The 12,099-nt window shown below is 40.5% G+C and overlaps 1 protein-coding gene across 1 annotated transcript; it reads right to left on the bottom strand.

Annotated features, from left to right (window-relative positions):
• Window positions 1-4,598: 4,598 nt before the first annotated feature.
• On the bottom strand, window positions 4,599-5,033 carry MPC1L (mitochondrial pyruvate carrier 1 like). Its single transcript, XM_063084625.1, has one exon. The coding sequence runs from the start codon at window positions 5,031-5,033 to the stop codon at window positions 4,599-4,601; it is 435 nt and encodes a 144-aa protein (XP_062940695.1).
• Window positions 5,034-12,099: the final 7,066 nt, after the last annotated feature.

Below are 12,099 nucleotides of genomic sequence, written 5' to 3'. Positions count from 1 at the left end.
ACTTTTGGGACAATTCACAGTGGTAGGTTCAGCAGGACGAAACACAGTAATATGGAATGATCTCTAAGACATATTAAATAGAAAAGGAAAATGTTTAACAGTGCATAGCATGTTGTATTTTAAAATAAGAGAGGTCTGGAAAGTTGTGTGGTTTTCCCAAGCTTTTTTGCTGTGTTACCTTTGTGAAAGGAATTGGGATAGAGAGGTCAATTACACAGAAAACTGGGGGGGGGGGGGGAGACACGGCAATCACAATTCCTTGAAGTTGATATGACAAGCAAACAGAAAAGAGGGAGGGGGATGGGGGGAGGGAGGGAGGTTTTGGTAATTGGCCACAATAATCAACCACATAAAAAAATAAAAAAAATAAAAAAAATAAAAAATCTCCAAGGGAAAAAAAAACAAAAAATAAAAGTGTTAATCCATGGTAAAAAATAAATAATAAATAAATAAATAAATAAATAAGACTAGGTTGCAACCAAGAGAAAAAAAAAATTAAAATTTATTTTGATGGAATTTAGCTAAGTATAAAAGGTTTGAAAAGTTATTAAACATTAAATTAGACAAAAACAAAAAATTGAAAGAATTTTAAAGGATATTTACTTACTGTTTCATTTTGAAGATGAGTGCATTAAAGATTGCCTGGGGGCATACAGCTGAGGAGATGTAGGGTAAAGGCTAGATTTCATTCTTTCTTTACTACACCATGATTCTACAAAAAATAAAAATCAGAGACTGATTGACCAAACCTGAGTCCATATCAGCTAGGGAAATTGGAATAGTTTGCTGTGATTCACCAGTGAGTCCTTCAGTCCATGAAAATCTTATCATGTTCCACTTGGCCGAGGAAATTAAAAAAAAAAAAAAAAAAAAAGGAATTTGGCTTTTCTATTTTGCATACTCCCATGTGAAAATTTTACAACAAACATGCACATGGGTATTTTTAAATTTTTTAATTAAAATTTTTAATTTAAAAATAATGAAGAGACAGGAACAATATAAATTCAAACCGCAAGATATCTGTGTCACATTTCCTGGAATATTTTGTAGCCTTCATTTTGTGGCTCCACCTCCAGGGGCACTTTCGAATGATCAAGGTCATGGGAAAAAGCCTAGTCAGTGGATTTCCTTCCTCACAGGGCCGTCTTGGTTTCATCGTGGAGTGCTTTGTCCTCATCCAGCAATACGATTTACTGTCAGCCTCTCCCTGGGATGCAATATGTGGTTCGCAGTTTCAAAAGAATTAGAGGAGAAAAATGGTGTTAGCATTATAGTAGCAAAAATAAGGCAGTTCTTTGGATTTAGCCTGTTCTTGTCAGGGAGCTCAGAGAACCTAAGGAGGAACAATTACATATTAAACTCAGCATAAAACACCTGAATTCTGGGAAATGACTAAAGTGTGGTGGTGACCAAAACTTCTGGAAAACTAGCTCTGCCAATTCAGAAAGTGTTACTAGCTTCATAAAGTAGTGGTAGAGATCTAAAGACAGTTGAAGTTAAATCGCCAAGGTCAGAAAGGATTACATTTGAGAGTTTTAGGAGATTATGAAATGACTGTTACCCTAATGATTTGAAAGTTTCATTTTTACTAAAGTATTAATTACTTACCTATATGGCTTTAAAAACTAATATCCTACACCGCCAGCGCCTCGGGGCCCTGCCTGTGGTCCTGGGGCATTGAGCTGGGGACCGGACCCCCCCCAACAACCAGGCACACCACCAGTGCCAAGGAGCATGCCAAAAACATCACCTCCATGTGGGTGGCCCACCACAGTAACCACAGCTGCTGTGAAAGTAGCTAGACGTCACAACCACCAGACAGATGGTCCACCAGCCACTGGAGTGCATTGTCGCAAGGAGAGTCACCAGCAGAGACAAAAGAAAAGAAGAGGATGTCTCTCTCCACAAAGCCCATTCTAAAGTGACAGAAGAAGCATCTGCTCTATGGTAATATTGGGGGATCTGAACCCACCTCTCAGCATTGGACAGATCATCTAGGCAACAAATCAACAGAGTAACCATTACTCTTTCAGAGGGAGAGAAGAAATCTAGGGTTATCAGTGGGGGGAGAGGGGAGCTAGAGGGGGATAGGGAGAGATTGGACAAGGGGCATAAACAATAAGTATAATTTGTAACAATATACATACTAGTAATATTGATTTGATCGACATATGTCAACATTGAATCCCAAAAATATATATAATTAATTATGATTCAATAAAAAAATAAAAAATAAAATAAAAACTAATATCCTAGGCAACAAAGGGTTAGATCTCTTAATTGGTTAGGCATATTCTGAATTAGATGCTGTAAGTAGAGCATTGCATTGGAGTAGAGGGGTTGCGTTCTTTTTGATATTTTCTCTAATTGTTTTGACCTCTAAATTTTAAGTGTACAGTGATAGGAAATTAGCAGCAGAGATTGCCTTCTTTTCCCTTACCAGGTTAATTAGAAACCTACCTGCTCTGAAATGTCTGCAACAGACAGTGGCCTTTTATTGAAATATATTCAAATTACAAAATACTTTTTGTAATGCAAGCCTAAAAATATATTAATTTCTACTCATGTAGTACTCAGTGAAGTGAAAAAAAAAGTCCTTTAATGTTTTAATAAAAATCTTGATATAAGGTTATGATTCATTTCATAACTTTAAGAACTGGTTTTTGTTACTGCATTGTAGTCTGAATTATCTAAAATATTAAGAGCTACTATTATCTTCCAGAGACTTCTGCTTCTCAAACCCATGCTCTATGATATATGCACATTAGTAATGACCACACAACTATAAGCTGAGCATTTTGTGACATCTCTTTGGGAGGGTGGGCAATGACCTTACATGCTTTATTATTTTCTACTGAGTGTTAGAAAGACATGAGAATTCTTATTTCAGAACCATGTGTGATAGCCAGCATCCAAGATGGCCTCTAGTGATCCTTGCCTCCTGGTATTCTCACCCTTATATCGTCCTCCCACAGTGTACCGGGGTTGGTGTGTGTGAGCTTAACAAGAGTGATGGTATGTCACTTCCAAAATAAAGCTATCAATGACTAGGACTTCCATCTTGGGCTCTCTCTTGGAACAGTGCTCTGGGGGAAGCTGAGCTGTGTCATGAGCAGCGCTATGGAAAGACCCACATGACAAGGAACAAAAGCCTCCTGCAAACAACTATACGAGTGAGATTAGAAGTGGATCTTCCAGCCACAGATAACTGCTGAGACTCCCTGAGACAGAAGCACCCAGCAAAGTCACTCCCAGATTCCTTACCCTCAGAAATTGTGACATAATATTTGTTGTTTTAAGCAATTAAGTTTTGGGGTGATTTGTTACACAGCAATAGCTAATACACTATACTTTCCCATAGTTTGTTTTTCCCTCTGTATGCAGAATGTGAAAGACTGCCTGCAAAGAGGACTTCTGCTTAGAAGCCACAGAAGAAAAAGGGGAATCTCTCAGAGTTCCACTACTGTTGTGCCTGTCTTATCTAAGAGCTGATGTCTTCAGAACCTTTCAGATAGTGATTTTTTTTTTTTTTTTTTTTGCATTTGAAATCTTTATCAAAAGCAAGGTTTAAGCACTTCTAAGCACACACATTGGGGTTCCCCAGTAACCACTCTGGAACTTCGTGTGTCCTCCAGGGGCAAGGGCAAGGGGAAATTTTGGGTCAAATCCTCAAAGACTGCTTCTGCAGTAGTGGTAATGGCCTCACTCCACTCCACAGCTCCACCCTTCTCTTTTCCCTTTTCTCATGCTCCCTGGTTTAAGAAAAGTTAGTGGCACCCACAGGATTCCTAAGGGGATACTCTGGGCTATTGCTGTTGACCACTGACCCTCACCCCCCAACCCTGGCTAGCATTCGACCCAGGGTGGTAGGTTAACCAGTTTTACAAACTCCCATTTCCCCCATTTTTAAGAATAGGAAAAGGAGGACAGAATTATGATTTTGTCGTTTTTACTTTGTGTTTACTTAGAATCCAGGGTTGACAGTAACCATCCTGGGAGTTGTTTATCCCGTCTCCATGGCAGATTCTATTATTGCTCTTGGTCACCAAGTGATTCTAAGTTCTCTTAATAAGTACTCCTTAAAAATCTAAACTGGACCTCACTACTACATTAATTTAAACCTACTTTGAAACATTTCCCTCAGTAGAAATAGCCCCGGATTTTTCTTGGTGAAGAGATGTGTGATTGTACCAAGTTTAAAAAGTCATGTGCAATACTAAGCACCCTTATTTGCCCTGAACACCCCAAACAAATAACAAAAACATGTTCCCAAAAGAGCTTAAAAAACAACAAAAAGTTATGAGGTATTGGATAATTAGAAGTATTTTTCATTCAAAGACTTCCTCCCCCATATAAACTAATCCTCAAGTCACAGCTTCCATGAAGAGCAAGACCAGCTAATCTACCCTCACTTTCTAAAAAACATTTACAGTTCACGAAACAGGCAACACTCAACAGTTTCAGTTTGGTGCTATTTTCTATTTTTTTTTATTAATAAAGCTGCAGGTTTAAATCAGAGTCGCACCGTTTCAGAGTCAAAACCAAAGTCTCATTGGTCTTTTTTCATCGTTTACAACCTGCAAAGATTTGATCAAGCCCTATCGGCCATTCAAAAGATCCCCGGTGCAGTGAGCGGGGGGGCTGGCGTCCTCCTGCTTGGAGAGGGTAACCAGAGGGTCGCAGGCTTCGGCAGGGGTGGCCGCCTCAGTGCCGCCGCCATAGTGATGGCGTAGGTAGCGGCCCGCCTGTATACTCTGCGCCACCATGTTGGTGCCGTGGCACGCCATCAGCAGCAAGTTTCGAGGCTGGACGCGGTAGGCAAAGCGCATGAAGGCCATCGAGTAGAAGATGAGTGCTGTCGTCATGCGACCACTGATGATGTCCGGTGATGCTTTCATGTCCTTAAAGGCGGCCACCGGAAGACCCCAGTTGGCAACAGGACCCCAGAAGTGCGTGCTGGTCAGGTATTCCCGGAACTCCTTGGTCTTCACATAGTCTCTCGTCCTTCGCCACAGTGCTACCACGCTGGCCATGATCGCCAAGCGGCAGGAGCGCTAGCGGACGAGTAGCCAAATCCACAATGACTTGGAGCCTAGAGTTCCAAACCCGCAGCCTCCTCTGTCCCAGCCTCGAGCCTTCGCATGACTGCCGTAAAGTGCGTCGGACAGCACGTGCAGCTGTCGTCTGCGCCTGTGGCGGCTGGGGGTGTGGCCTCGCTCTCAGCTTGGCGTGCCTGCCGTAAAGTGCATAGAGTGAGCATGCGTACATGTTTGCCTGTGTGTGTGAGCGGGCACGTGTGTGTCTGTCGATCTGGGAGAGGCGGAACCACATCCTGCCCCTCAACCTCACTGTGCTGTGGCCATCTCGTAGTGCTCAGAGCTCCACGTGCCACCCAGGGAGGTGAGGGTCCGACAGCCTGCTTCTCCTGAGCTGCACAGGGGGCAACTTTGCCTGTTCTGTCCAGTCTATGGACATGTTGACTAGATGTTGACACAGAATTCCTCAACCAGGTACAGAATTTTAGTCCTTCCACAATTCTCCTGAGTGTTACTTGAAGACTTAGTAACATTTCACCCCTACATATCTTAGCATCAATCCCTTAAGAACAAGGGCATTCTCCTGCTTAACCACAATAATCCATTTAGATAATTAATATTTAGTACAGCATTATTATCTAATATGCAGTGCATTTTTAAATTTTATAACTCCATGGCTGTTTTTTTCTTTCTTTTTGGAGGGGAGAGATCCAATCAAAGAGCACATTTAGTTAACTCCCTAGATTAATCTCCGTTAATCTGGAAGAGTTCACCAGCTTTTTTTGTCCTTCGTGACACTGACATTTTTGAATAATCCAAGCCAATGGTTTTTCAGAATGTCCTTAATTTGGGTTTGTTTGACTGTTTCCTCATAATTACGTTTAGGTTAAACATTTTTTTGGCAAAACAACTACACAGGTGATGTTGTGTCCCTAGTGCATCACAGTGGAAGGCACATGAGGTCACTTTGTTCCGTCATTGGTGATGTTAAGTTTGATCACTTGGTTAAGGAGTTGTCTTCCAGGTTTCTCCATTGTAAAGGTACCTTTCCCCTTCTCTAACCAACAAATAATCCAGGGGAAGTCGCTTCCAAACTGTGCGGGTATTTTATCCTCCAACAGCCTTTCACCTACAAATTTTAATATCCATTGATGAAAATTCTTTAATGACGAAACCGGTGATTACTTTCCTAGTGTTTTCTACTTTTTCCAATAAAAATAGCAATTGTGGAAAAGTAATTGAATATGCATTGAAATACTAATACTTCATGTAGTGATTTACACAATCCCATTGTACCTTTAAAAATTAATATTTATTATCTGTGTTCATTTAATCCCAAATATTTTGCAAATATAGCTTTAAAATACAGTCATGCATCACATAAATTTTCGGTCAACGAGGGACCACGTATATGATGGTGGTCACATAAGATTATAATGGCTACACCATATAGCTTAGGCGACTAGTAGGCTATGCTATCTAGATTTGTGTGAGTGCACTCTATGATGTTCACACAGCGACAAAATCACCTAACCATGCATTTCTCAGAACATATCCCCGTCATTAAGTGATACATGACTGTATATAGCCATTGTTGAAAAGGAAAGTGGCATAATTTTTAGATAATCTTTTAAAAATGCTGGGCTTCCAAATATGGATGACTGGTATACTGGTGTAAATAAGTTCTGTATAAGTTTGAATTAGTAAATCAGCAAGCACTGGCCAGCTGCCCCCTCAAAATAAAAATAAATAAACAAAAATAAATAAAATATCTGTATAAAAGTAAATAAATTAGCAACCATGTATTGAATGACATTTTAGACTTACACTGCCAGATGCTCCAACATCTTAAAAGAAATATAAGCGAACACTCCTTGTCCACAAGGAGATTTGAGTATTTGTAGATCATCCCACATAGGTTGTTACTTGGTTTTGATTACCTATTGCTGTGTGACAAATCACCCCAAAATTTAGTGGCTTAGAACAACAACAATCCATTATTTTACTCACAAATTTGCAATTTGTTCAGGACTCAATGGGGAAAGCTCATCTGCTCCATGCATCACCAGTGGGGGTGGTTCAGCTTGGGGATGGAGATTTCACTTTCAATGTGGCTCACTCACATGGCTGGCAAGCTGATGCTGGTTGTTGGCTAGGAGCTCAACTGGGGCTGTTGGCCTGCGGGACCTCAGTTTCTCTCCACATGAGCCACTCCACAGGCTGCTTGGGCTTCCCTCACAGCATGATGGCTAAGTTCCAAGAGCAAGTGTAAAAAGAGAATCAAGCAGAAGCATTTGTTTCAAGCTACTGCATTTGTGGTAATTTGTACACAGCAATAGAAAACTAATATAAGCTACATTGCTTTTTATAGACCTAGCTTCAGAAGTCACACAACATCACTTTCTCTATAGCCACAAGCCCACCCAAATTCACTGGGAGGGGACATAGACTCACCTCTCAAAGGCAGAAGTATCAAAGTCACACTTCTAGGAGAGTTTCTGAGATGGGAAATATCGTTGTGGCCACCTTTGGAAAATACAATCTACCATATTGCTTAACTTGAAATCATATAATTATAGAACTTTGGAGTTAAAAGGATCTCACATATTATCTGTAAAATGAGGATTATAGTGGTACCTACCTCACAGTAGTATTGTCAGGTTTCAGTGTGTTAATTCATGGGATGTGCTTAGTATAGGGCCTGGTATATAGTTAGTGCTCAGTGAATTTTAGCTATTATCATTATTGTCATACAATCCAACCCCCTTATTTTAGAAAGAAGCCATGAGGCCTTAAGAGATTATGTCATTTGCCATGGTGACACAGGATTAAGGTTTCCTGTTTCTCACATCAATCCTCTCTACAAATCACTGTAATTTATGATGTGTTTTTGTCTTTCCAACTATGTTGTAAGTTCCTTTAGGCCAGGGAACAAATCACCAAATGAAATATTCCTTCTCCCCACAAGCCTTTCTTATGCATTGACTGGATGTGGCCCAAAACAAGACAGAGTGTGACTGTTCGGAGGGGCATTTTACAGCTAGGGGAATGGAGGTATAGACAATGTGTAAGGGACTTTCTTGGTAGATGCAGGGCTATATGTAGCCTTTGTATAAGATTTGTGCCTGGTAGATACTTGTTGATTGTTACAGTCTCAATGAATGGGCCAGCCCCATGCTAGAAATGGAGGGTAAGACGTTATAATGGAACTTGGACAGCAGTTGAAAGGAGACATAGAAGTAAAAGGGTCTCCAAGGTAGATTGAGAATGATACAGGGCTAGGAATGAGCAAAGCTGTAGAGAATTTTACCTGAGGCAAAGGTAGTGACAAAACAATTTTAGGACTAGAGAACATCAGTAATGCTGTCCTGTGATCACCCCTCCCCACAGGTAAATTAGTGCTGCTGTATATTTCACTGTGTTTTAATAGATAAGACTAAACAGCTAAAGGTTTATCGTTATTTTGAAAGATATTGCTTTACCATTAATATTATTGAAAGTGGCATTTCTACTCTTTATGCTGCTTCTCAAACATAAAGCTGTCAGGGCCTACTGTGTGACTCGACCAACAGACATTAACATGAACATGGCTGGCAAGTTCACTATCATCTTTCAAAGGAAAATGATGAGAGAGGATAAGTAAATGCAAAGATAGAGTTATACCTTTCCTACCTTGCCCCCGTCTTGAAAAGGTGCCATTGCACACTTTCTTCTGACCAAGGTTCTTGGTGACAGGCCCTATGAAACTCTGCTTGATGTGAACAACCCTGGACTTACACAACTCTTTGGTGAATCCCAGTGCAGTGAACCAGATGTTGCATCTGTTTATTTTAATTGTTCTTTTTAACTTTTTATTTTGAAATAATTTCTAACTCACAGAATAGTTAGAGTAGTCTAAAACAAGAATAACAAAGCAAGAAATGTCAAAAAAAGCTCCCATATGCCCTTCGCTAGATTTACCAACTGGTGACATTTTGCCACATTCGCTTTACTTTTCTCTCTACCCAAAGGGTATTTCTCAAGAACTTCAGTGTGTATTTCCTAAGCATGTAGACACTCATGGGCTTTCCTTTATGTTACCACAATACACCCATCGAAATCAAGACATTTAACATTGATGTGATACTGTAACCTACAATCCATATTCAAATCTTGCCAATTGTCCCAACAACGTCCTGTATAACAATTTTGTTTTTCTAGTCCAGGATCTAGACTGGGATCACACATGGCATTTAATTGTAATGTCTCTTTAGCCTCTTTTAATCTAGAAACAGTTCCTTTGCCTTTCTTTGGCATTCATGACCTTGACATTTTAGGAGTTCAAGCTTGTTATTTGATAGAATGTCCCTCAGTTTGGGTTTATTTGATGTTTCCTCGTGACTTTTTTTTTTTTTTTTTTGGCAGCTGGCCGGTAAGGGGATCCAAACCCTTGACTTTGGTGTTATCAGCACCATGCTCTAACCAAGTGAGCTAACCAGCCAGCCCTCATGACTACTTCTGTGGTCTGAATGTGTGTCTCTTTCCCCCACCCCAAATTCATATGTTAGAACTTGACTGCCAAGGCAATAGTCTTAAGAGGTAGAGCATTTTGAGAAGTGATTAAGTCATGAGGGCTCTGTCCTCATGAATGGGATTAGTGTCCTTATAAAAGAGGTTGAAAATAGAACCCTAGTCCCTTTTTTTCCCCTTCCATCCCTTTTGCCATATGAGGACACAGCGAGAAGCCATGTTGGAAGCAGAGAACCTTCACCAGACGTCAAATGCTGGCACCTGATTTTGGACTTCCTAGCCTCCAGAACTGTGAGCAATAAATTACTATTTATAAATTACCCAGTCTAAGGTATTTTGGTTTTATTTTTTTTTATTTTTTTTTTTGGTGGCTGGCCAGTATAGGGATCTGAACCCATGACCTTGGTGTTATAAGGTAAGGTATTTTGTTATGGCAGCCTGAACAAACAAAGACAGCTACCTTCAGGGTTTTGATTTGGGGCAGGAACAGCACAGAAGTGGTGTGTGTTGGCAGTGCATCACATGGGGAGGCATGCATGTCTGGTCATTAGTGATGGTAAGGTAGCGCTCGCCAGTTCTCTCCACTGTAAAGTTTTCTGTAATTAATAAGTAATTTGTGGGGAGATACTTTGAGACTATGTAAATATCTATTTCCTCATCAAATATTTATCCCAATAATTTTAGTATTCATTGATGATTCTTGCCTGAATCAAATATTACTATAATGATTGAAACATTTTATTTATTTATTTATTTATTTATTTATTTATTTTGTCTTTTTCGTGACCAGCGCTCAGCCAGTGAGCGCACTGGCCATTCCCATATAGGATCCGAACCCGCGGCGGGAGTGTCGCTGTGCTCCCAGTGCCACACTCTCCCGAGTGCGCTACCGGCTCGGCCCAAAACATTTTATTTTTTAAATGATTTTGTCTTGTGGTTTAAAGCAATAAAAATCAGAAATATATTTCATTAAATTTGCCCTGGAATACTGGCCAACATTTACAAAAACATGTAACTGTACCCGAATTATGGCTGTGAAAACGGAACACTTAAGATTTGAGTATTTTATGAAGCTTTTTTTTGTTTGTTTTGCCATATCCTGTGCTGATTTCCTTCGAATATTTGCTATTCAGTTCTACTAAAGGGAATAAATAGCGTTGTGCCTCAAGAGAAGCTGGATGAATAAAACAATAGATGGGTATATTGGCCCTGCTATTTTCAGATACTGCTGAAGGTAATTTTAGAGCCATCTGTGGCCCTGATTCTAATCTTTTGCCTTCGTCGCTGTTGTACTCATGTGAATACAGTGGCTGAAGGCTGGGTGGTTATCCAGCATCTGCCAGTAGCTACGAGAATGTTAGTGTCTTTTACCTCAGTTTCTCTAGCTGTAAAATGCCCCTTGTGCTGCGGTCCAGTCTGGGTCCCTCAGTGCAATGAAGTGGCAAAGGGAATTGGTTGTGCTCAGCCCCCTTGAGCCCCTGCTTCCCCCAGTCTTTTGTTTCTCCTCTCTGTTTTGCCATGTGTATTCAGACTGACCTGACCCCTCAGGTCAGCAGTGAAACAAGCAGAAAGCTGCAACGTCTCCCTCCACCCACTCTCCTGCCACCGCTTCATTTGGAGGATCCTGTTGTCGGGGATGCAAAACTTTACCTCTACCCTCTTAGCGTCTCAGCTGGGCCTGAGAAATAAATTAACGTAAGATAGATTAGCAGGAGAAAAACGTACAAATTTAATATGTTTTACATGACATGGGAACCTCATAAGGAAATAAAGACCCGAGGAACTCGCAAAGCCTGCATGCTTTTGTATTAGGTTGAACAAAGAAAGGCTATTGCAGAAAAGTAGCTAAATTATGTGTGGAGGCTAAAGGAAGGTGAGAGTTATTTTAACAAGGTCTGTTCCTGCAGAATTCTCTCGTCTGTGACTCCCCATCAAAGAATGTTTCTTCTAGTACAGTGAAGGCATCTTTCCCATGGGGGGTTTTATCTCCCTTTTTCAGGAAGAAAAGGGGAAGATTAGAATGCCTTTCTTACATCTGCTGTTTCTCAAGTGTCTTTAGCTTGAAATAATCCTTATGTCAAAGAGGCATATTTTGGGGTGGCAGATTCTGCCACCCTGTTCTGTCATAGGAAATAGTTCAGTGCCTACTCCTAATACCTAGTCTTTGCTTGCACCAGAAATGAAAACCTTTTTTTTAACCTTTTAGTGAGAGGATCATCCAATATTTTAAATCTTAGAGAAATATATAAAAACATAGAAATCTGATTTTTTACACTTTTTGTTTTGAAAATATTTCACACTTACAAAAAAGTTGTGAGCATAGTACAGAGAACTCTTATATACCCTTTTCTCAGACACCAATGTCAGGCTTCTATCAGGGAAGCAGAGCCACTGAGTGATGAGGGACTCATTACAGGGACTAGACCGAACAGAGTTGTGGAAGGAGCTGGAGCGGTGATGGTGTCTGAAAGCGGGACCTGGACGACCAGAGGTGGCAACAAGCAGTCAACGTGAGAAGCTGAGTGGGGCCTGAGGTTCTGAAAGGAGGCTGCTG

The sequence above is a fragment of the Cynocephalus volans genome, chromosome X (genome assembly GCF_027409185.1).
Source record: "Cynocephalus volans isolate mCynVol1 chromosome X, mCynVol1.pri, whole genome shotgun sequence".
NCBI classification, from domain to species: domain Eukaryota; kingdom Metazoa; phylum Chordata; class Mammalia; order Dermoptera; family Cynocephalidae; genus Cynocephalus; species Cynocephalus volans.
This window is presented reverse-complemented; position numbering and strand designations above follow the sequence as displayed.

Coding starts and splice junctions, on each gene's coding strand:
- MPC1L (XM_063084625.1), bottom strand. CDS start 5,033: ATGGCCAGCGTGGTAGCACTGTGGCGAAGGACGAGAGACTATGTGAAG.